Genomic DNA, 25628 nt, shown 5'->3' with positions numbered 1-25628 from the left:
CATAATGCTAGCATATGTATTTTTCCACTTATTTTGGTTTGTATTTGCAGTCCTCATAGTATAACCATTTACCCTCCTGCCTAATAAAGTATTCTTTAAAAGTTTTATTATTTACAATATTCAGCACTTTTAATTTTTAAAGCCATACCTCTCAGGGGAAATTACATAAATCTGAGTTAATTTCTTGCCTCTTGTAAAACAAAACAAAACTAAAAACCCTTCTATTATGTGTCTTATGTAAGTGTCCAAAACTTGTATTATATGAGGTCATTTCAAGCTAATTTGATTTCCTCACAGTAATTTGTGGTCTAAAATGAAATAATTGGGAGGGATTGTAAGAACTGAAATACAGAGCAGTTCTCCCTTTTCTGAAAGGATAATTTAGGGGGAAATTCTTTTACTATATTCAGGCAAATGTGGTATTTAAAATCAGTCTCTGTCCTTATCTGTACGTGTATTCATATAAATTCTCTGTGGGTTCCTTACAATGCTTCCTTTTTTATTCTGACAGTAAGGGTGGCAATGCCAGGCATTCTATTCAAGTGAGTATTCTTAAAACTCATATACTAAAACATCAGGAGAAGCGCTGAAAGAAAAGGCTGTTGAGAGTATATATTATGTTGGTCTGTTGTGTCAAAACCACCCACTTGTATTTGATCAGTTATTCAGAAGAAGAAATCTAAATTTGTCCATAACTGCTTTATAAAAGTTTATGAAATCATCCATTTGGAATCAGTCTGCCCTGTTTATGCTTTTGCTAAAACTTAGCACATTCTTCTCTGGGTTGCACTTGGATTTGTGGTTCTATTAGGTCGTAAACTCTTTGAGGGCAGAGAGCATATCCATCCTTATATAATCTGTTACTTTAGGCAGTCAGTATGTGCTTGGAAATTAAATTAGAAAGTGGGGACCACTAAAAGAAGTTTATAAACTTGCTTTATCAATTCTAAAGATATAGCAAACTGGTGAAAATTGGTTTCTGCTCATGCTATCCTTTTGCTCTTGTTTTCTACCAGTAGCCCGTTTCCCATTCTCATATTCCTTTCATTTTTCATAATAATATTTTTCTTTTTAGGTTCTCACTGGATATTTAAGAACTTGGAGTGTTTGACCCTTAGCATGTGTCCACTTATCTGGCCTTTTAAGAAGGAGCGCTTTTAAAAGGGTTGGAAATAGTACTGAATATGAGCAGGCAAATTAAAAAATGTAATGCCTGTTTTCTATTTTAAAATGTGCAGACAGGCCTGGTTTATGCTAAATCGCACATCTGTGTTACAGGGTAGACTTGAAATTATATTGCTGTGGAAAGAAGGAAAACAGGGAGAAATATCTAGAGAAGGCTCCCTTGACTTATCACAGTTGAATCACTGAGCAGTAATGTGCTACATGGCTGCATTGCAATTCTAATCCGCCTACATGCGTAAGTCAATGGGGTCTTTGTTCCAAACTTGTGGAAGAATGCATGAGCCAAGTCTTGGTGGGAGTTCAGTTTAGTTCCACTGTTTTGCAGATTGGGCTAATTTTCAAAGGGATGCAGACATTTACTTTTTCAAGTGAGAGCAGAAAATCCATTCTTTCTTGATACTGAAGAAATTTTTCTAAAACATTGTGTCATTTGTCCCTCATGACTAGATGTGGACAGAAGATGTTTAATTATTTGCTTATAGCCTGGAGATTGAACTGCTTCATATTTTATGGACCTAGAAACCAAGAGTTATTTTTTTCTCATCCAAAGATGGAAGCAACTATTTGAGAGCCCTTTGTTCAGTCATTAGAAAAGTTTTAACCTTAAAAGTAGAACCTGAATTTCTGTTATCCTTTGCAGATTATTCAATATAAGCTCACCTGGGATTATAGGACTTGACAGATACAGTATTGGCAAAAGCATTGTATAGGTTCAGAAAATTATTTAAGTCTTTAAAGAACTGAGGTTAATTGGAAACCAGCTGCTTTTGTCATTTGTCTTTGCAAAATCAGTTCCTGTGGCATTTTAACATTTCTCTAGAATGTTACTATAAGAAAAGAAAGCATTGATCTGGTGAGGGAAGGATCCTTAGAAATGTTGCTGACATATACATTATAAAATCAAGCTTTTGGGATCTAAATGTTAAATTCATCTTGTCAAAGCTCTTTATTTTATGGATGAGAACATATGTGGTTGCTCCTTACTCCCTAGTATAATACTTCTCTCACGTTGCATTTTAATTATTTCTCTCTTCCCTTGTGTATCATATGGAAGTCCTTTAGGGAAAGGACTGAGTCTTTTTTCCTCCTTGTGTCTTCAGTGCCTAACCAACTGCCTGGTACACAGTTAAGTTTTAGCATATCTTTGCAAAATGAATGAATCAGTGAACGAATGAACCAAACAACTTACCTAGGTCACTGACTTTCTCCTATTAGCTTGCTGCTTATTTTATAAGTCAGATATTTCTCTCTCTTTAAAAGGCAAGAACAAAAACATATCTCAAAGTAAAGGGATAGCAGGGGACAAGACAAAAGTCCTGTCCTCAAAAGCTTACTCTCATGTGTGTGTATGGGGGTGGGGGGTGGTGACATATAAACCAGACATGCAAAAAATAAAAGAGATAATTCCAAGTACTGATAACCCAATGAGAAAAGTGCCATGAACATGAGACATGGAGAACTGAGTTTCCCAATAGATATCAAAATGTCTTCTCTTTAGTAGAGTCTAACGCCCAGCGCTGGGCATCACTCCATCTACCCCACAGAGAGGACATCCTTGCTGCTACCCTGAAGGCTCATGGTTGAAGGACTTCTGGAACCAGAGCTGCTAAAAAGAACTTCTTTGGAAGGATTAGTTCAGGCGGGGCTGGTGGCTTCTGGTCCTGTTAGGGATGCCATGTTGATGAATGGGATTTTGCCTTTTAGCTTTAGGAAAAGGTTTTTGTTTCGTTTTGTTTTGTTTTGATCTTGTTAAAGGCTGCCACATACAAAGGCTTTTAAAAATATCGTTCAGTGTTTTAAGTAATTGGAAGGTCTTCTTAAATTTTATGTCAATAACTAGAAAATGTCATTTTATTGTGGAGTTCTGACCTGTTGTGTGTAGTAGATGAGTCAACCCATAGTGAACAAATATTTATTGAGCACCTGTTTTGTGCCAAGGACAGTGCCCAAGGGATTACAGAATAGTGTTTTCCAAATTAGGTTACAACTTCCTAATGTCATAAAATGAATTTTGTGAGCTGTGACTAGCGTTTTTCTAACAAATGAAATAGAGAATGGAATAGAATATCAGATTGCATAGATGGTATTTCATTATTTTATCAAACTTGATTTTCAGTTTGTGTGTGTGTGTGTGTGTGTGTGTTGAGAGTTGCAATGTAAAAAGTGCCTTTTTTACTGTCCATCATGGTCAGAAAAACTTGAAAAATACAATTGTAGAGGATATCCAAAAAGTATAGGTAGATTACTTGCTTTTGAATAAGTTATACTTTGAAACTAATATATTTTCGGAAATCAACTATAATTTTAAAAAAAAGTTAAACTCTTTTAGGGGAAAGAAACTTATAAAAGGAGTGAATACTCAAGTTCTGAATTATGTGGTTTAGATACTAAGAGCTGTGTGTTCCGATAAGTAAGATAACACAGGTTGGAAGTGTCGAGACAGTGGCACGTGAACTAAACCTAGGAAGATAGGTAGGGTTTGGAAGGAGTGAAGGCTAGAGAATGACTTAGAAGTAAGAAATGGTATATATATAAAAGAGATGGCAAGACTGGAGTCTTACATTGCAGAGTTTTAGGATATAGTTTGGAGGTGTACAGTGAAGCACAATTGTTCAGATTTATGAATGCCTTTCAATAGCATGCCTAAAGAGTTTGCACTGGATTAGATAACTTGCACAGATTCATAAAATGGGTAGCGATATGATGTAGGGTGGATTTATAGAATATTTTCCAGCTCCTTCCTGACTCTTCTTTAGTCATGGAGCTCCTGAGGGAATTTCTTCTGGTGGGTGTTAGATACCAAGTCTCTGGCACCAGATCAAAGAGAGCTAGAAAGGACTTTGGCTGTTCTCCAGAATGTAAATAAAAAGGTAGAACAAGTCCCATTGTGGTGCATGTGAAATGCTCCCATGGATGAGAACTCAGCACTGTCTGTTTGAAATATGGTGAAGGATGGGTTAGAAGAACATTTCTTCTGATATCACTGCTAAATATTTGCTCTCAATGTAGAAGGAAAACCAGATAAGGAAGGCTTATGTTTTTGAAGTACAGGGAATCTGACTGGCCTACCTGAAGCATGTTATGTAGATAATTTGTCAGATGATCTTCTCTTACCTTCACTGAATGTGGCATATACCTAATTTATAAAACAATTTTGGGAGCGATCACAAAACGTTTCTCCTCCCTGAAAGGCATCATTAAAACGCGCTACTACTTTCCAATTGGAGAGAAATTTAAAACAAAGAAGCTTCTGAAATTATACCGTACATTAAAGGGAAGATGGTTTAACTAGAAAAAGTGTATTTAAGCATGACTAATCTGTAACACTAAATACACCAATAATTTTGATTGACTTCTGGCTGGAAGTTTTGATTCTTTGTTGTGGTAGATTATCAAATGTTCTAAATTGAGGCTATGCTAGAGAGTATTCAGTGTTTAAATTATTAGAAAAAATAAGCAGGTGCTTGTATCTGGGAGCACAAGGTTTTTTACAGATAATCTAGGGAGATTGCATACATCTTAGATATTTGGTGGGGGGCACAATATAATCAGAAACGCAATGGCAAGTCCAAGCACGGCCCATGAGAGATGAAGGGATGTGAAGAGCACAAACTTTGGTCTCTAAAAGATAGTGTGTAGAGCATGCATTTCCATTCCTCTGCCAAGAGGGGGGATGAATGAAAGATGAAGAAGGGGGTGTATCCGTTTACCCTTATCTTATGAAGGCATCTGCTCACAATCAGTCGCTTGTGGAGAGAGTGCCAGCTGGCAGAGTATTTTCATGATGTAAATTGTCCATCCGCTCAGAAGAGCAGAAGTACAAGGAGGCCTGTGTGAAGGACTGAATTCCTACCCAGAGGACAAGGGAGGGAGGTTCTCGCAGAGATCTAAATGGGATCTACTTGCATTTTCCACTGTTTGCAGTTTTCAACATCATCTTTCCTGCCATCCTAGCGGTTGCTGTGGAGTTGATTCATCAGTTTTCCTCCGTTCACTGCTATTGCTTATTAAAGTCTCCGTTTGGGGTGGGTCTGAGAGGGGGCACCGCTGGAAACATGGTGCTACTTTTTCCAGTGGTGTTTTTTTCCTTGTCTTTCTGCTTGACTGGTTCATGTTTGTGGGCTGTGTAAAAGAGCTAAAGCTTATTATTATAGATTTGAGTTTTGAAATGAGTTAAATCTCCATTTCCTCTCAACTGCTAAGCTTTTTGCTTGTTCATTTGAAATAATAATTTTCCTACGAAGTAATAAAATAAGTAAATCTAGGTATCAAATGGATTTGAATTGTTACCAATCTTGTAAAATTTCTGAATAGAATTCCTCTTTCCATATTTTATGTGACCATAGAGGAAAAATTCAGATGTCCTTGGGCCAAATTTTAAAATAGTATGCCCTGCAGAAAAGAGGTAGACAAGGTCTCAGTAGAATTTTTTTGTTTTTATATTCTTTGATTTCTTAGATGAGGATCAGCAGATGTTTTCCATAAAGGGCCACACAGTAAATATTTTAGGCGTGCAGTCTCTCTCACAACTGCTTGACTCTGCCCTTGTAGCCAGAAAGCAGCCATAGACAAAGTGCAATGTATGGGCATGGTTTTGTTAAAACTTTATTTACAAAAAATAGGTGATGGGCTAGACTCCGTTTGTGGGCTACAGTTTGCCAACCTTAGATTTCTGAACTACTCAAGGTGTGCCCTAAGGCTTGATTCTGGACGGAGATGGGATCAGTGACCTCAAAGTATTTTCAAAATGAAAAGAAAGCACGGCCCTGTAGATCAGATGTGAATGTTGGGAGAGAATTTAAAAACCAGAATATCGAGTCTGAATTTTTGAAGTGTTCTTATAATTCTTCAATCAATCTCAGTCTCCCCCTGCCCCACTCCCCACCCCACATCTCTTTAATATCGATATGAATGTCTGGTACTTTGCTCTTAAGCATATATATTAAAAAAAAAAAATACCTGAAATTTCTTCTCTGAAAAGTAAATATTTCTACATTGGTCTTTAACCAACAGAACGTAACACTCTCCCTGAAAATGCCAACACTACCCGACACAGACTGGGATTAAACAAGTCTAGGCTTCTAGACAAAGAAGAAAAAGTGTTTTCTTATCTTTTTGAGTGTACTGAAGCAGATGTTAACTCTTTGCTTCCAGATTTGTTCTTGCCATTGAGAACTGTTGGTAGCGTTCTGTCATTTTATTAACTATTAGTAATTGTTGGGAGGAGGAAGGAAGGATAGAAACCAGAGGGGGTGGGGAATTTGGATTACAGGGAATCTTGACCAATATCTGCATGAAAAGAAGAGCACTGTGAAACCCCCAGCAGTAGGTGGGTTTTCTCAAAATCAAACGTTTATTTCTACTTGCCTGGGAAATAGGGCCTTGAGGATACAAGTTGAATGACAGAGGAAATTGGCATGGAGAAAAATGTTGCAGAGAGCTTGGGTTCAGCTGGTCCAGTCATCCCAAGCCTCCTTGCGTATGGAGTGAACAACCCCTGTGTAGTTTAACATCTGTCTGTGTCTTAAAGAAGATAGACCACTGTTATTCTGGTTCCCTGTTCATGCCTGCACAGTTAACACTTGCAATAAATTTCACCTTAAAACACATGATGTGAAAGTGGAAGTCCCCACTCATGAGTGCCTGAGTTCATTCTGCAGTGCAGCACCAAGGGCAGAGCCTTTCCTACCTAAATCTTTAAAGGATGAGAACCAGAATAAGGAAGAGTTTACAGTAGGACAGTATTTTTCAAATGTAATTGTACCTGAAAATTACCTAGGGTAATTTAAAAATACAGATTTGGGGAACTCACCCAGAACCCACCAAAATGGAACTTCTGGGGAGGAGGCTCAACAATTTGCTTTTTTTTCAGAAGCTCTCTGGTTGATTCTAACAGCTAGTCTGGTACCTTATTGTGGGCCAGATTATTTCTAGCAGGAAAGCCTAGATCTGGGCTGGCTCTACTGGGGAGGGCCTTCCAGAGCACCTTGGGTTTTAAACTGCTTGGGTACCAGATACCTTTTTTTTAAGTTTTATTTTATTTTATTTTTTAAAATTTATTGAAGTATAGTTGATTTACAATCTTGTGTTAATTTCTGCTGTACAGCAGAGTGAGTCAGTTATATATATATATATATATATATATATATATATACACACACACATTCTTTTTCATATCCTTTTCCATTATGGTTTATCAGAGGACATTGAATATAGTTCCCTGTGCTGTAGAGTAGGACCTTGTTGTTTATCCATGCTATATATGATAGCTTGCACCAGATAACTCTCTTTAATCTAGATACTTACAGTGATCCTGTTAATTCCGTTATTTCTTCTTCCTTGAGGGAAATGTTTGGAAAGGCTCAAAGAACTTTACAGTGTACCAAAGTGGGTCTCTTTTACCCACTCTAATCCACCTGCAACACCAGAGATGGTCCTTATTGTTCAGTGTAAATTCAGCTGCTGCACTGGATCATTCCCATCAACATAACACGTGCTGTCGTCCAGTCTTAGAAAGTAATTTCTCCTTGAACCCCTTCTTCTCCCCTCTATCTGCCACCTCATTTCTTTATAGCAAAATTACTTGAAAAAATGTCTTTATTAGCTGTCTCCAGTCTCTGTCCTCCCCACCCCCTCAATATTCTCTGGCTTTCATCCCTGTCATTCTACCAAACCATTTGCTGTCAGGGTTGTAGTAATCAGTTATATCCAGTGGCCAACACTCAGTTTTCATCTTTCTCACCTTTTCAGGAGCATTTGACTCAGTTGATCATTCTCTTCTTCTTGAAAAGTGTTTTTTTAAAAGTTGGCTTCTGGGGCTTCCCTGGTGGTGCAGTGGTTGAGAGTCTGCCTGCCGATGCAGGGGACACGGGTTCGTGCCCTGGTCCGGGAAGATCCCACATGCCATGAAGCGGCTGGGCCCGTGAGCCATGGCCGCTGAGCCTGCGCGTCCGGAGCCTGTGCTCCGCAACGGGAGAGGCCACAACGGTGAGAGGCCCGCGTACCGCATAAAAAAAAAAAACAAAAAAACTTGGCTTCTGGAATTCTGCCCTGTTGATTCTCTTTCTGCTTCAGCGACTGTCCCTCTTGAGTCTCCTTTGTTGGATCCTCCCTATCTCCCCCATCTCTAAAAGTTGGTATGTCCCAAGACGCAGTTCTGTACCTCTCAGTCCATTCTCTAGGTATGTTCATCTAATCTCATCACTTTGAATACTGTCTGTCTGCTCATGACTTTCAGATTTCTTTCTCCTGCTTGGACCTCTCCCTGAAATCCAGACTTGTATATCTTAATGGCTGACTTGAAATCTCCACTTGGATGTTTCATAAGCATCTCAAACTTAAAATATCCAGAACTGAACTCCCAGTTTCCTTGATCTCCATCGCCACACTCATTCTTACCATGTACTTCGCTATCTCATTATAAACGACAGTTCGAGCTTTGTAGTTGCCACAGTTTACATACCATGTCCAGTCCATCAGAAACTGGTCTGGTCTACCCTCAAAATATGGCCAAAATCTGATCACTGCTCACTTCCGCAACCATGGACCAAGCTACCATTGTCTCCTACCTGGGAGATTGCAAAAAAAAAAATCCTGACTAGCCTTCTTGTCTCTCTGTACTCCCCTCCATAGTCTTTTGTCAATAAAGCAGCCAGAGTGATCCTTTTAAAATACTAGTGAGATCATGTTACTCCCTGGTACAAAATCTTCCAGTGGGTTTTCATCTCATTCAGAGGAGAAGCCTAAGTCTTACAATGGCCTAAAGGCCGGCATAATCCGCAGTCCCTCCCTCCCCTCAGCTTCCCTGACCTCATCTGCTGTTCTTTCCTTCTTTTTTTTTTTTTTTTTTTTTTTCTGTACGTGGACCTCTCACTGTTGTGACCTCTTCTGTTGCGGAGCACAGGCTCTGGACGCGCAGGCTCAGCGGCCATGGCTCACTGGCCCAGCCGCTCCGCGGCATGTGGGATCTTCCCGGACTGGGGCACGAACCCGTGTCCCCTGCATCGGCAGGTGGACTCTCAACCTCTGCGCCACCAGGGAAGCCCTGTTCTTTCCTTCTCGTTCACTCTTATTCAGCCACACTGGCCTCTTCATCATTCCCTGGAACTGGCCAGCATACCTGCCTCAGGGTATTTGCATGTGTCCTTCCTGGAATGCTCTTCCCCCAGATGTTCCCCCCACCATGTCTGTCTCACTTCTTCAGTGCTTTCCTCGAATGTCACCTTATCCACATCGGTGAGGCCATCTGTCATATTACATTAAGTGGCACTCCATTCCCATGCTTTCTATCCCCGCTTTGTTCTTTACCATGTCATCTATCATCTGACACACAAGATTTTTGTTTTTATTTTTGCTTTTTATCTATCCCTTACCCACCCCCCACTCCCTGCCACACTGTAAGCCCCATGAAGTTGGAACCTTGTCTGTCTTTTCTTCTGTAGCCCTAGTGTCTAGAATAGTGCTTGGGACAGTGACATAATAGGTGCTCAGTAAATATTTGATGAACGAGTGGAAGCATTTCGACTTGCAGTTATCAACACCAGTTATGGCTATTAACCTTGGGCTAATGGGTGGCTGTGGTAAGAAATTACACAGTTGTGAAAACTGAGAAAGACATTTGAGTATTGAAGATACTTTATGGTGTTTGTAATTGTTTCTTCTGTTGAGGACAGATTCAAATAGTTTATGATCTAGGGGACTAGCGGGCTGAGCTTATTAAGACTCAAACTGGAGAGTAAAAGGCATTCTAGCAAAATGAAGGACTGGGTGTTTTAAGTAGCTTGTCGTGGTGGACTGTCACTTAAATTCACTTAGCAAATAGTTATTGAATGAATGAAAGTGCACTATTGGTTAACTTCTTGGGACTGTGTGTGTGGGGGGAGGATTTATTAGAATTGATCTTAGTCTGTGATTGTACCACTATGACTATATATTAGAATCTCATGTTTTTTCCAATCAGATTTTCTCTCTCTTCTTTTACAATTCTTCACTCTTCTGCTGCGGATGACAGCCAAAAAAAGAGTCAAATCTCCATAGTGTATGGACGTCACAGAACAAGAAACAGCTTCCCGTAAAATTGTGGTGTCTTTTTTCCTTTTCACGTCTTAACAATTCGACACTTTTCAAGTGTGGGTTTTACTTGTGGAGCTTACATTTCCTTGCCTGTTGATTTCTTTATTTTATTTCCTTAGTATTGTAATTGACTGCTTTCTTTATGTGACTCCATTAAGTCTTACACATCAGTCAGCCCCCCATAGTTAGAAGTCTGACGCTCAGCAGAGTGGATTTTTTCGCCTCAGCTTGGGTGAGTGGGAGTAAATGCTGGCTACATTCCTTCAGCTTGGCTCAAAGATTTCAGGCATGCTTGTGACCTACTGGCCTGAATTAGGGCTGGTATTGAGTCTGCAAGCATGAGGTTTGGGTTAGGCATAGGCCCAGTTCTTGTCTTGGAATTTCACTTGGGAATCTTGTCTCTCCTGGTGACAGTTTCAAATAAAATGGCAAGATATACAAATTAGAATATATATGTCTTATGTTTTGATAATGGAAAACATCTGTAACCTCTAACAGTAATTTGCACCTATTTGAAATTACCCTCCAAAAGTGTTTGATGTTCTAGTGTTCAGTTAAGAATCCTCCGTGTTCACATAACAACTGTCTGATGATCTCATATTTATTGATATTTAGTGTATAAAGCCAAATCAGTTTTGACCCTTCAATTTGCTGAAGAGTATGTAGCATTTTTGGATATTACAGTTGGGCAACGCAAGCAGAAGGATTTTATTTTTTGAAGATTGCTACACTAGGTTAGTGCCATGGTCTTATTCAGCAGACGCACCAAGTGGAGGTTTGGCAGGTGATAGGGAGAGAGTAGAACTGTTTTCTTTGGCTTAAACTTTAAATTTGGTACGTTATGGACACATCTAGTTTCCCTAAGAGATTATGGGTTTATCTTCTCTGAAATCATACCAGTCAATTATAAAACTTTTTTTTCCCCCTTAGCTTTATTGTTACAGCCATACCATCTTTATTTTATTTTATTTTATTTTATTTTTATTTATTTTTTATTTTTTGTGGTATGTGGGCCTCTCACTGTTGCGGCCTCTCCCGTTGCGGAGCACAGGCTCCGGACGCACAGGCTCAGCGGCCATGGCTCACGGGCCCAGCCGCTCTGCGGCATGTGGGATCTTCCCAGACCGGGGCACGAACCCACGTCCCCTGCATCGGCAGGTGGACTCTCAACCACTGCGCCACCAGGGAAGCCCCATCATTTTTATACATAGCCTTTGGTATAGAATTTTATTAGCTTTTTAAAAAATTCTAAAAATGATTTTCTTCACTTTGTCTGTTTTACCTGCCTCCTTTGTGGTGTTTCCCAGTGGCAGCTTGGAATGGAAACGGTCCATATTCTAGCACCACTCGTCTCGGCATGTCCTTCTGTCATGACAGGGGTTCATGTGTGATGGGATGTGCTTATTGCATGTACTCAGGAAATTCGAACCATTTTCTTTATTCATTTGAAAGGGATGCTTTCTCAAACTGTGAGTGCTGTTGCATTTGTTTCAATAAGTTCAATGAAAAAATGACTGTTTCATAGAAAGCTATAAAGGTTAGTTGTCCTCGTTCATAAGTTGTGCTGACTGATTTAGATGCAGTTCCTATGGGATTGTCCCCTCACACTGTTGGCACTTAGCTGACTGACAAGAGAGGGGCCTTGAAAAAAGAGCACCGAAATTTCAGGGAAAGGAGCGGGATAATAAGTTTTTAAAAACAATCTATTTTGAAGGTAAGTTTTGAGCCATAGAAAACTAGCCCTTCAACAGGCAGTTAGGAAAGAGTCTTCTAACAGTTGGAATAACTCCATGTACCCAGATCACCCCAACACATTCTGTCTGTGCTTGACTGTTCCTCTCCACGCTTTCTGATCTCCCATCTGTGTCCACTTGAGGATCCCACATTCAGCATTAGCTGGCCCTGGGTCATCTTGATTGGCGAGGCCGTATTTGTACAATCTGTCTGCTGAGGTGGAACAATAACAGCTGGTACGCAGCTGTACAGTTCGTCCTGGGAACTCCTATTTCGGCCAGCAGTTACACTAACAAAATTGGAAACATTTTCAAATAGTTGCTTTCTGTGACTACTGTTTGTGTTAACTGTTTGGAGACTCCCATTTAGTAACCTAAACATCTACCATCTCTAATTGACTTTCTGTGCTGCAGCCTCATTAAAGTTTCGTATTCCTCAGATCAAGTCTGACTGCAAAGAGAATAGTCATTTTCTGATTCTGAGGAGTGAGCACGTAAGAACAATAGTGAATCAGTGACTCCTAATTTGATATTTCAGAATGAGCCAGTTCTCTTCTAATTCAGGCCATGGAAGGGCATTTGGAAGTTTTGTGAAATTCTGTACGGCCATTGTCGCTCATTACTTCACTGTAAAGGAGGCTGTTTCACAACATCCTCATGGAATTCTTCTGAGCTGCACATAACAGAGAAGCATTTATGTTCCCCAGCAGTTAGTACTTGAATCCAATTCTAAGACAGGAAGGGTTTCTCCCCTACTCAGAGAGATTAGACATACTTCACCACGTAGGAGGCTTAAGCAGAATTCCTTGGCTTGGCCCTGTGTGCACAAAGGCTGGATTCTCATTGTCCAGGTGGCCCCCTCCCCTGCTCTTAGTCCCTCAGCCAGATTCACTGTAGGATTCAGAGCAGGAAGTATTAGTTAATTTTGTGTGCTTCGTTCTAAACATCTGCACTTGAGTCTTTTTGTTTATGGAAGGAATGTGGCAAGGGGAGGCGGGGGAGGCAGCAGACCCTTCAGAAGCTAAATATTTTCTTGAGGGTGTGTATACCCATGGTTAGTATTTTTTTTACTTTTTAATTTATTTATTTTTGGCTGTGTTGGGTCGACGTTGCTGCGTGGGCTTTCTCTAGTTGCGGCAAGCGGGGGCTACTCTTCTTTGCGGTGCACGGGCTTCTCATTGTGGTGGCTTTTCTTGTTGCGGAGCATGGGCTCTAGTCGTGTGGGCTTCAGTAGTTGCAGCACGCTGGCCCCAGAGCACACGGGCTTCAGTAGTTGTGGCGCACGGGCTTCAGTAGTTGTGGCGCACAGGCTCTGGAGTGCAGGCTCAGTAATTATGGCGCACGGGGTTAGTTGCTCCGCGGCATGTGAGATCTTCCTGGACCAGGGCTCGAACCCGCGTCCCCTGCGTTGGCAGGCGGATTCTTAACCACTGCACCACCAGGGAAGTCCCATGGTTAGTCTTCATTTGCATGAACGTGAGGTGAAGGGGAAAGACGTTCTAGCTGTAGAGCTGCTGGAATACTTTCCAGACGTGTACTTACTGGTTTTCTTAATTGTTTGGCTTGGTTCCTTTCCTTTAAAGTCCTTCGTCTACTTTTGCATGCCCCCACAGTATGAAGGTAGTGTCGTCGCTATCATTGGAAAAACGGAGACCTAGTCCTCTTTTCTGTTCATTTGCCATTTAACTAGATCTTCTTACTCTGTCAACTGTGAAATGAGTAGGATGGACAGATAAAGAGTAGAGAAGTGTATTCAGAGAGAGAGAGAGTGTGAACAAGCACATGGAAGGTCTCGACTATAGTTGTTTAATGGAATAAAAAGTAGCTCCTTCAGTTTACGGTTCTTCATTATCCATGATTACAGGTAGTTTCAGATAACACAGGATATTCAAGCCATGACTCTTCCACTCTGTTTTCTGTATTTGCTTCCTTATTTATTCAGGTTAGATTCTAAGTTCCTTGGAGTTACATCAATCCCGCTACCTTATTGTCCTTCCATTGACCCTGTACAGGAGGTGCTAAGTGCTGCTGTAGAAAATCACGCCTCCACGAAGATGTCCGTACCCTCATCCTGGCAGCGTTGTCTCTGCCCAGCAAGCCTTTCTCTCTAGTCAGCTTTCTGCTAGTCTCTATCGTGCCTCTACACTCCCTTCAGATATTCCCCACTGGCTTTGCCCTCAGCCCCTTAGCAGGTACCCTTGATTTTCACTGCACAGAAAAAATAAAGTCATCAGTTAGAACTCTTTCAACTTCCATCCTCTAAAACCTACTAAATCACTTACATTTGCACCCAGGTAGAAAGCAAGGATGCAGGTTTTCTCCTTTACGGAGCCAGTCCTTTCACCAGTGCTAAATCACATTCTTGTTTCCCCGCCTTGTTTCCACAGTCATTCTTTCTCTTTCTGCTGACTGGAGCACAACAGCATGTAATACAGCCTTGTAACTTCTCGCACAAAAAAAGGGAAAAATCTTCCCCTGGCCCTGTATCCCCTCCAATTACCGTCCTCTTCTCTTTCTCCTACCCTTTAGCCAGATGTCATACCAGGTTGGCTACACTCACTGTGTCTACCTTCCCACGTCCTATCTACCATACATTCTCAGTTCCAACCCAGCAAGATCGCTGCCGGTGGGACTGCTCTCACTAAGCACCTCAATGACCTCTTTGTGGCTTGAAGCCATTGGACGCTTCTTAGTCATTATCTTACTTTATTCGCTTAGCCGATTTAAACACCATTGGTTCTTTCCTTCTTCACCCTCTCGGCTTCTGTGATATTCTGTGTTGTCTTTTACTTGCCCTCCTCCCTCTGGTCTTCATAGTCTCCTCTGTTGCCTCGTCTTCTGGCTGTGCTTTAAATGTTGTTGCTCCTCAGCATGATCCTAAAAGTCAGCTCCCTCCTCGCTCAACACTCTGACCTCATTGGTCTCAACCATACCACATCTTCATTATCCATCCACAGGCTAATGGATCCCAAATCTGTATCTCTAACTTAGATGTCGCTCTTGGGCCATCAGACTATTCACATCCAGCTCCCTACTAGACACTTTTTCTTGTCTAGTTGACCACAGACACCTTAAATCTTGTGTATCCAAAATAGAACTCATCTCCCCATCCTGCCCTCCACTTCTGCCTCCAATTTTGCTTTAACCTCCTTTCTTCCCTATTTCAGTGGATGGTACATCTCTCCATTTGGCTGTTTTTTTTTTTTTTTTTTGTACGCGGGCCTCTCACTGTTGTGGCTTCTCCCGTTGCGGAGCGCAGGCTCAGTGGCCACGGCTCACGGGCCCAGCTGCTCCGCGGCATGTGGGATCTTCCCAGACTGGGGCACGAACCCACGTGCCCTGCATCAGCAGACGGACTCTCAACCACTGCGCCACCAGGGAGGCCCCATTTGGCTGTTTTTAAACTAGAAAACTGAATGTTATTCTCAATCCTTCCACTTTGTAGAACGCATAAAGGAAGCTTTGGCAATGAAACAGAATGTCAATAGGGTAAAAGTAAAGAAGGCTTTCCGAAATGATTCCTGCTCTCCTCCATCAGTTACAAATTACTATTGAAGTCTGCTAACTACATGTCACCCAAATCCGTTCATTTCTCTATTCCAGCTGTCCCTATTCTTAGTTCAGCCACTGTCGGCCAGGATTACCGCCACATCTTCTTAAATAGTCTCTCTACCTTTAGTCCTGTCCCTTCTAACCTAATCTCCACACAGTGGCCAGAATGATCTTTCTGAAAATCAAACCTGATCATACATTTCCTGACGTAAATCCTTCAATGGCTCGCCATCAGCCTGAGGAAGTTGAAGTTGCTCTTTAGCATGGCCTCAGGCCTGGCGTGCTGTGCTTGCTAACTGACTCACCTGCAGCCACTCTCTCCAGTTCTAGATGTACTGCACACCTCTGATTCCTCCAGTGGCCACTCCTCTGTGTTCTCTGGGCTTTCATACATCCTATTCCATCTGCCTGGATGACTGATCTCTGTTGGCCTAGCTAATTCCTCTGCATTCCTCAGGTCTTGGATTTAGATGTCACCTCCTCTAGAAAATTGCTTGACCTTATAGATGTGGGTTAGGTGACTTTCCTCCATGCTCCCCAAACCTCATGTCCTTCCCCCGTCATAGCACTCATCACATGGAATTGCGGTGATCTGTATCCACTGCTGGGCTGGCTGCAATGTCGAAGGTCACGCACATGGCCATCTTGTTGTGTGGAATGCGTGAGCCTCCTTTACAGATTGCCACAGAGCCCTCTACTTCTTTCAACTGTAGCTGTAAGTTAGAATGAAAAAAGCAGCTCTGAAAATGAGGCATGGTGAGGCAGCGCCAGCAGCAGCAAGCTAGGGTGCTTCAAAGTTTAATGCTAGCGGAGTTGCTTTTCTGACGTTCTGCCACCCATCGCTGTGTTTGTGCCGACACTGAGTGACCACGTATGCCTGTTTCTTTCAGTGTGTGGCTTTGTGGTGCAGATGTTTGTCTGGGACACAGGATACCCTGATCCATTTACCTCTTCTCCTTTGATCCATTCTCCTGTAGGTTGGGTTGCTAAAGAACAATGAGATGGCAGAAATGTAGACAGAGAAAATAGAAAAGCAAGGGTAATCTGTAATCCACAGATTAGTCAGTAAGCCTTTGAACATCCCAAGCCACATACTCATGAGTAAAACTAAATTGTTTTACCATTCCAGAATGTTTTAGATAGTCTCTGGAATGCCATAGATACTGTATTATAACCTCGCCTTCATTCAAAGATGACGTCTTTACATTTTTAACACAGTAAAGAGATACAGGTTAAATTTGCATTCTTTGAACAAGAAGGTTGTAAACTGTATTTGCATGACCTGTGTCCAGACAAAGTGTTATACTGCCTCCTAGGTAGAAGATCTGGATTTGTAAAATATTCTTTGGCAACTGTACCAGGTAGGCCCTTGTGCAATCAGGCTCTTGTGTGTGAACATCTCCAGGATCCTAGTTCACGAATTCTCTTCTGTACCGTATTATAATAATGCCTTATATTTGTATAGCGTTTTATAATGAATCAGGTATATGCAAGATCTTAGTCTGACCTTCCAACAACTCTTTGAGGTAGGAGGCTCAGGGATTATCACCCTCATTTTCTTTTTTTAATTTTATTGAAGTATAGTTGATTTACAATGTTGTGTTAATTTCTGCTGTACAGCAAAGTGATTTAGTTTATACATATATATTGTTTTTTAATCTTCTTTTCCATTATGGTTTATCACAGGATACTGAATATAGTTCCCTGTGATATACAGTAGGACCTTGTTGTTTATCCATCCTATATATAATAGTTTGCATCTACTAATCCCAAACTCCCAATCTTTCCCTCCCCTACCCACCCCTCCTCCTTGGCAACCACAAGTCTGTTCTCTATGTCTGTATCACCCTCATTTTTACAGAGGAGAAAATGACGGAACAGAAATCACACAGCTAGTAATTGAAGGAGCCAGGATGTCTACTTAGGTCTCATAATGCCCAGTCCTGTGTTTTTTCCATCATACCATACACCTTTATGTTCAAGATCTCATGCGTGTGAATGTTTCATTATATGGGGGACAGTTAATCAAACCCCTCTTTTAAGATCTGAACCAGTTGGGAAATGGAGTCAGATATGGCCCATCATATCAGTTTTATTACAGGTAAAACTGGCTTGAAGAACAGAGCCTGGGCATATAGCTTACATGGGCCTTTTGCCCCACCCCACCTGAACTCATGCACTTAGTCCTGAATCGAGTAGCAGGACAGCAGCAGGCCTCCCCCGCACAGTGGCAGAGGTGCTGTCTTGCACTGAGGAGTGAGGGAGAGGAGAGAAAGGGACTCGGGTGGCAACTAGGAGAGAGCTGAGGAGATTCTGGGCCACACGTGAGCAACACTTCTTCTCCCCTGGGGATGAGTGGGTGTGAGGAAGTGAGAGAATGGCAGAAGTCTCTCCTCAACACTTCTGAGAGTGCAGGAATTCCTCTTCTGTGGGCTTTGTAGGGTGGTTCTTCCTGTGAAGTTGATTCACTTGGACAGAAGAGACTGTAAGCTTCTCGAGTTCAAGGACCACTTATGTCTAGTGCATCCTGTCCCCCAAAGTATATAACATGGGACTGAGCATGTACTTGTGCCCAATAAATACTTGTTGACAAACCGTGATCTTCGTTATAACATAGAAGCAGCAAAATATAGATATTGTCAGAGATAGAAAGACCAATCTGTGAATGAATGGTGTTTAAAAACAGCTGCACATTATCTTTTTTACCCACCTGAAATCCTGCTGGCTGGCAACCAAGCTGTCCCAGCCGTCAGGCTGTGTTCTGCCTGCTGCAGGGAGCTGCCTGATGCAGTGACTCTTCTTCCAGAGGGATGACAGCCCGTTCGCTCCTCCCTGTTGCTGTCCTTTCTTGCTCAGCACTCATGTCTCATATATTCTCTTTTGAACGAACACAGCTTCTTTAAACCGCCTTTCTCTTCTCTCTTTCTCTTTTTTTGTCATCTGTCAGCTACTAGAGGAGTTTTTTTTCTTCTTTCCTGCTGTAGTCCCTGCCCCCATATCTCAATCACTGTCCTTCACTCTTTTTTTTTTTTAATTTAATTTATTTATTTATGGCTGTGTTGGGTCTTTGTTTCTGTGCTAGGGCTTTCTCTAGTTGTGGCAAGTGGGGGCCCCTCTTCATCGTGGTGCGCGGGCCTCTCACTATCGTGGCCTCTCTTGTTGCGGAGCACAGGCTCCAGACGCGCAGGCTCAGTACTTGTGGCTCACGGGCCTAGTTGCTCTGCGGCATGTGGGATCTTGCCAGACCAGGGCTCGAACCCGTGCCCCCTGCATTGGCAGGCAGATTCTCAACCATTGCGCCACCAGGGAAGCCCCGTCCTTCACTCTTTCTCAGATTTCTCTTTCTTAACCTGGTAAGTAAGTAGAATAGTGCTGATGATACTCTTCCTGCATCAAGAAGTAACATTAAAATTAATACAGAACGAAGTTTTAAAAATCTTGAAAGTGCCCAGAAGACCCATTTAGAAAGCCAGCAAATATTTTCTTTTCTATCTTTTAATTAAGCTTTTGTGGAAGCACCGGCATTAAGGATAAATGCTCATTTTCACTCAATTTTATTTTTGTTTAACAATATAAGTACATAATACATGCTATCATTTTTCATGGCAACCAAAATTTTAACAACACACATCATAAATGGACTTTTATGAGCCAACTTACGAGTGCAGCTATAACTTATTTCTGTGGGAAAACACGCACTGTTTCCAGGCTTTCAGTAGCCTATGGGACACAGCCAACGTGTTGTGTTCTGGAACCCTCTTAGCGTAGTGTGCACAGGTTGGTTTGTATCCTCTTTCTTTGTCAAGTTCCAAAGCAAAGTGGGAATAGAGGGGGTTTCTTTGCTTCGTACGTATGACTTCTGGACATCGATGTGTTTGCCCCACAGGAAAAGCGTTTGACATCACATACGTGCGCCTCAAGTTCCACACCAGCCGCCCGGAGAGCTTCGCCATTTACAAGCGCACGCGGGAAGAGGGGCCCTGGGTCCCTTACCAGTACTACAGCGGCTCCTGCGAGAACACCTACTCGAAGGCAAACCGAGGCTTCATCAGGACGGGAGGGGACGAGCAGCAGGCCTTGTGCACAGATGAATTCAGTGACATTTCCCCTCTCACCGGGGGCAACGTGGCCTTTTCAACCCTGGAAGGAAGGCCCAGTGCCTACAACTTTGACAATAGCCCTGTGCTGCAGGTAGGCACCTAGCGGTTGTCTTGGTAGCCAGTCAGTTCTTCCATATGCAGGATGCAGGAAGATCATTGTAGTGGGGGACCATGGTCCCACTTTTGAAGTAAGGGGTAGGAATAGCACCTACTCCACCAGGACAGACAGCTGGATTTTATTCTGCTCTCCTGTGTACTCTTAATAAGTGAAGGAAAGTAGTTTTATTTCTGCTGCCCAGTTGATGTTTGTTCTTAGTTTTCATGCACGTGTATTCTGGGATGTAAATTTTACAGATTTTTTAAAATGTTGAACAATTTTGACTTGAGTCTCTGTACTTGCAGTGGAAACATTTTGCTTCTGCCTTCCTTTTGAAGGAGGGTATTTGAATGAATCTACCAAATTTTTTGTATCCTGTCGTACCTCTTCTTTGATTTGACAAAACAAGAAAACTATTTTTTTTTTTTTTTTTTTGCGGTATGCGGGCCTCTCACTGCTGTGGCCTCTCCCGTTGCGGAGCACAGGCTCCGGACGCGCAGGCTCAGCGGCCATGGCTCACGGGCCCAGCCGCTCTGCGGCATGTGGGATCTTCCCAGACCGGGGCACGAACCCGTATCCCCTGCATCGGCAGGCAGACTCTCAACCACTGCGCCACCAGGGAAGCCCAGAAAACTATTTTTTAATATTAGGAAGAGGGAACAACTGAAGCAAGATGTTTAAGAACTCTACCTTCCTTCGTTATTGTACAAGGAAATTTTGGTTGGGTTTGTCTGGTACTGTTGCCAATCACTATGAAAACTCTTCATTACCTAAAAGCACTGGTTTTTGTGACAAGATATAAATTTAGGTAACCCTGGTATATTGCTTAAGAATGGTGATAGAAACTTTTCCCTATATGGCAATAGAAAGAATTAAAGGTTTCTTTTTTCATAAATGCCGTATGCTTATTCCTTATACACTATAATTTGGAATCTTTCTGTATTGCTTAGATGTCTGTGACCTTTTCTTATGTTCTGGCTGTTTGATTATGGAGAGACAGATGCGTGCCATGCCATACTCAGCACATTCACACAGATTGGAGATGCTTCTGTCACATGGCTAGAGTTAACATCTAAATGGGGACAGCCTGTATTAATTCGCTGAGACAAGAAAGACTGGATGTGGGTTTGCAAACGCTGTGTATACTTTATGAAAAACTGTTGTGACTTCTAACTAGGGAACCTCCCTGTTTTTCTGGGCCTTATGCCTTTGTGTTCCCTCATTCTTTCTCTTTGGAACTTTTTATGTACAAGGACCCTTTGTCTAATTTGGCCACGTGGCTTTGGACAGTGGCGAAAGATGAGAATATATTCTCGCTGGGTCCAGTTCTTCCCTTCCATTGTATTTCTGTAGTTTGCTGGGAGATCATAAATCTTGATTTTGGTAAGCTCTGAGGGTTCTGGTGAGCAATGAGTGTGTTTGCAAAGGTCTTTCAAAAATGTTTCTTTCAAAGGCGGTAAGGTGTGTTCAAAATACATGGCAGAAAGAATAACCGACTTCGATAGATGAAAAAGCAGGAGACAGATTACTTAGGGCAGAAGTGATCTATAAATACTCTTTAAGTTGGTCAACTGGCACACATTTTCTAACTTTGATTCTTCCTACACAAATTACTGTATTTTACTGTCCTGGGGAGGGAATAGTATAGTCAGTAGGGAAAAGCAGTGAGGTAATGATGTGACTGTGGTTTTCTGGCACCTTTGCTAACTGTATGCCTTGGCAGCCTGTCTTGAAAGCAGTTCCCCCAGCTATAGGAATTCTGACGTTTCTTAACTCTTCATGCCACAGAAACTTGTAAGACTAAATGTGGCAAAAGGCTGTGGGCATCTGCAATAGATTTGGTCGGTTGGTATCATTATGCAGAAACATTAATTATGCGTCTCTGGATGTAAGAGCTCTGTCTCTGATATACAGTTGCCAAGGAGGGTTGACTGATACGACTTGTAGCCGATCTGACAGTGAGCAGAGAGGCAGTTGGCTTCTGCCCTCATTGCTCCCTGTGCCTCCCTCTAAAAGTTGTGATCTCCCGGAAGAAACCTTCCCGGTTTTAATGTGTATGAATATTACTAAGCATGCAGTGATTTATAATAATAATTAGCATTTATTATAGCACTTACTATAATGTGCCACAGTGTGACAAGCATTTTTCTAAACGCTTTAGATATATTAAATGTATTAGCACATTTAACCTTCCCAATAACTCTGTAAGGTAGATACTTTTATTTTCTCCATTTTGCAGATGAGGAGTCAGAGGCCCAGAAAAGATAAAATCACTTGCCCCAAATCACACAGGTTTTTTGTTTTTTATTTTTTTTACATCTTTATTGGAGTATAATTGCTTTACAATGGTGTGTTAGTTTCTGCTTTATAACAAAGTGAATCAATTATACATATACATAATCACACAGTTTTAAGTGGCAGAACTGGGATTCAAAATGTAGAAAGTCTAGTTCTAGAGTCTGTTCTTTTTAAGATGCCTGTTATGGAGAAAAAAAACAAAAAACCTTAGATTCAACTCTTGAGAAGCTTTTATTCCAGGAGAGCTGTGATAAAGATGAAGCCTGTCGAAGATATAATAAGCATTAAACACAGAGATATGTTTGGCTGTTTACACTACAGACGACTAAAAGATTCCTAACATTGTGGCCATGAGTGGGCGTTGTTATTAGAGTTCCAAGTTTGGATATGGTGAAATCATCATCTCTTCTCCTTTCTAATTATACATGAAGGCTTCATGGAGATTAGCCTTGATGAGCTCTCTGTGTTGTTCTACATGCCAGGTGTTTGGCCTGGTGTAAGCAGTGATTCTTAATCAGGGGTGTGCTTCCCAGTCTCATGTGAAGCCTTCTGAAAACATAGACGCCTGCAGCTCTGCACGTGCTTGTTAACGTCTCCGTAGGTAATGCTGATATGCAGTCCCAGAAGAGGACTTAAAGTGGACATGGGGGACTTCCCTGGCAGCCCAGTGGTTAAGACTCCATGCTTTCACTGCACGGGTGTGGTGGGTTCGATCCCTGGTCAGGGAACTAAGATCCCACATGCCATGGGGTGTGGCCAAAAAATAAAATAAACAAGTAAGTAAGTGGCCATGGTATATATGGGTAGTTTTATGTAATATACCACTCTAAAACTTAATGGTTTTAAACAACCGTGATTTATTATTTCTCATGATTTTGTGTTGGCCTGGGCTCACTCCCTGGCAGGTCAGCTGGGAGCTGGGTTTTTCTCTCCCTGTGATCTTACATCCTCAAGGGGGCTAGGCTAGGCTTCTTCATGTGTTGGAGGAGGTATTCCAAGAGGGTAAATCCCAGTGCACAGATGCTTGTCAAACCTCTGCTTGTGTCACATTTGCTGATGTCTCCTTGGCCAAAGCAAGTCACACGCCCAAGCCTAGAAATCAGCGTATACAGGGACTACACAGGTTGTGGACACTGGCAGACATGATTCATTGGGATAATTGTTATAACTACTACAGATGTAAACATCTGACTAAAATTAGCTCAATGAAAGGGCATTTATTATAAGCGCTTAGATCTCATAAAACCGGGGGGAAAACCGTATAACCTTCATTCTTGTCCTCTGCCATTATGATATACCTACCGACTTGATCAGTTGGAGTTTCCTCAAATCTGTTCATTTGCTCGGTAGATGTTACTTGAGCACCAACTATATGCTAAGCACTAGTGAAATGCAGTGAACAAAACAAAACAAATTCCTGCCCTGAGGGGCTTATAATCTGGTGGTGGCAGTGGTGGGGTGGGCAGGTGGTGGTGATGGAGACAGGCAGTTTACATAAAATAGGGAAGGGAAATAGGGAGTTGCAGGGGGCTGGGGGGTGGCGATTTTAGATAGGGTGGCCAGGGAAGGCCTCATGAGAAGTGACATTTGGGAAGGGTCAAGACAAAGAGTACATCTGATTGGTTCAGGCCAGTGTAATGATTGATTGCTTTGTGCTTGGATGTGTCTCCCAGATCTGTCCATAGTGGAGTGGGTAGGAGGGAGAGGGAGATGGTACAAGATGGGCAGGAGGAGGCAGTGACCAGTGTATCTGGTACAGTGGTGGTACTTCGTGAGTTCTGTGCTGGCTTCTCTTGACTGGCTTTGGGGTGTGGGTACAGGATGGAGAGACGAGACGTGTGTTGACTCCCTAATGCATGCTGAGCGTTGAAAAGCATATTTCACTTAAGCCTCTCTACAGCCTTGTGAAGAAACTAATATTATTCCTGCCTTGGGAGACTCTGAGTGGTAAAGTAACAACTTAGATCAAAGAAGGGAAGAGTCAAGAAGGAAATTCAAGTATGAAGAAATGAAAGGAGTCCTTGAGTGTTATAATAGATTTAATGCCAGAAGAGGACATGAGTTAAATGATACATTAACTGTGTAGAAGATTTTGTCACATATATGTCTCTTATCTTCAGTGCCTTTACCTATCTTTTCTGTGTTTTTGTTTTCTGACAGGAATGGGTAACTGCCACTGACATCAGAGTAACACTCAATCGCCTGAACACTTTTGGGGATGAAGTGTTTAATGACCCCAAAGTTCTCAAATCCTATTATTATGCAATCTCTGATTTCGCTGTGGGTGGTAGGTAAGTAAACCATTAAATAACCTTGAAAGTGATTGGAGCTTTGGTGTAGAAGTGAATGTAGCAACTTGTTTACAACTGTATTAGTAATGTTTTTTGGACTCATTATCCTGGAAACAAAGTAATTAGGTTTTCTAAAACCTTGTCAGATCAACACATTAGTGAATTCTTATTGAGCATTTAAGCGCAAAGCTCTATGATAGGCACTGTGACGCTACTGAGGAAGTGCAAGTCTGACATGCACTTACTGAGAAGGACCTGACCTTCTAGGATCCTACAGGTGAATGGGGCAGGCGATGTATGAATATGCGAAAAGTTAAATACTGGTACCATCAAGCGTTTTAGATAAAGAGATGTCATATGTCAGAGAACGGTTACAGGACTGTCAGGCTAGAGAAACAGATGGAATCTAAGCTGGGCGTCGAAGAATAGGTAGGGTTTAGATAAGGAGAGAGGATGTCTGGGTTGGGTGCAGGAGGGTTGGGTGCATGTCATGAGCAAAAGTTTAGAGTTGGAAGCGTTTAAACCTCCTTGACTTAAGGAAAATCTTATATGAATTTGTGGAGTTGTAAACCAGAGAGTTTGGTAGCCAGAGACCTTAGACAGTGAGCCAAGAATCTTGGACTTACCTCCCCTTGTAATAGACTATGAAGTCTCAAGAGCAGAAGCATTATTTTTGTATGCAGTGTTCCTGGTATGGGATTGATGCTCAGTGAAAGCTGATGGAAACTGTAACCAATGAGAAATCATGTACTTTTTTGGTGTTAGGGCTATGATTTCAACACAGTAGATTAGGAAGATTAGCTGCAGGCAAGGTAACAGTAGAATATGATCGAGAGAATTTATATTCCTGTTATTATGCTGTCATCTAGGTGTTAGGTGACACCAAATACCTGACATTAAGGTGGTGACAGCAGAATGGAAAGAAACATTTAGGTGCATTTTATGAAGGAAGAATTATCAGGATTTTAGTCAAAGGTGATTTTGAAGGTTTAGTGACCAGGAGAATGGTGGTATCAACAGAATAAACGGAGAAGATGAGCTCATTTGGGAAGGTGGTGAGTTTAGTTGTAGAAAGTAAAATTTTAAGTCGTGGAGGACATCTAAACTTGTGCAGCAGTCAAGGACAGGAGCTTGGGAGAAAGAGGCGGCCTGGAGGTATACATTTGGGATTCATCCTGGTGCACTGTAGGTGTTTCAGAAGTGTTTGAGTGTATTACTAGGTGGTGCTTGAAGCTGTGGAACTGACTGCCATCTTTAAAGAGTGAGTGAGGGTAACGGCTCTGCACCAGAGTGCGTGTTA

At 41.9% G+C, this 25628-nt stretch overlaps 1 protein-coding gene across 1 annotated transcript in view; it reads left to right on the top strand.

The window, feature by feature from the left end:
* The window catches only part of LAMC1 (laminin subunit gamma 1), a 123976-nt gene that overhangs the window by 54741 nt on the left and 43607 nt on the right, over positions 1-25628 (top strand). The window contains exons 2-3 of the mRNA XM_019918284.3: positions 19429-19733; positions 24198-24328. Coding sequence (XP_019773843.2) covers positions 19429-19733; positions 24198-24328 — 436 coding nt within the window. The remainder of the gene's footprint in view (positions 1-19428; positions 19734-24197; positions 24329-25628) is intronic.

The sequence above is a fragment of the Tursiops truncatus genome, chromosome 1 (assembly GCF_011762595.2).
Source record: "Tursiops truncatus isolate mTurTru1 chromosome 1, mTurTru1.mat.Y, whole genome shotgun sequence".
Lineage (NCBI taxonomy): Eukaryota > Metazoa > Chordata > Mammalia > Artiodactyla > Delphinidae > Tursiops > Tursiops truncatus.
The sequence above is the reverse complement of the archived record's forward strand: the minus strand, read 5'-3'. Positions and strand labels throughout refer to the sequence as shown.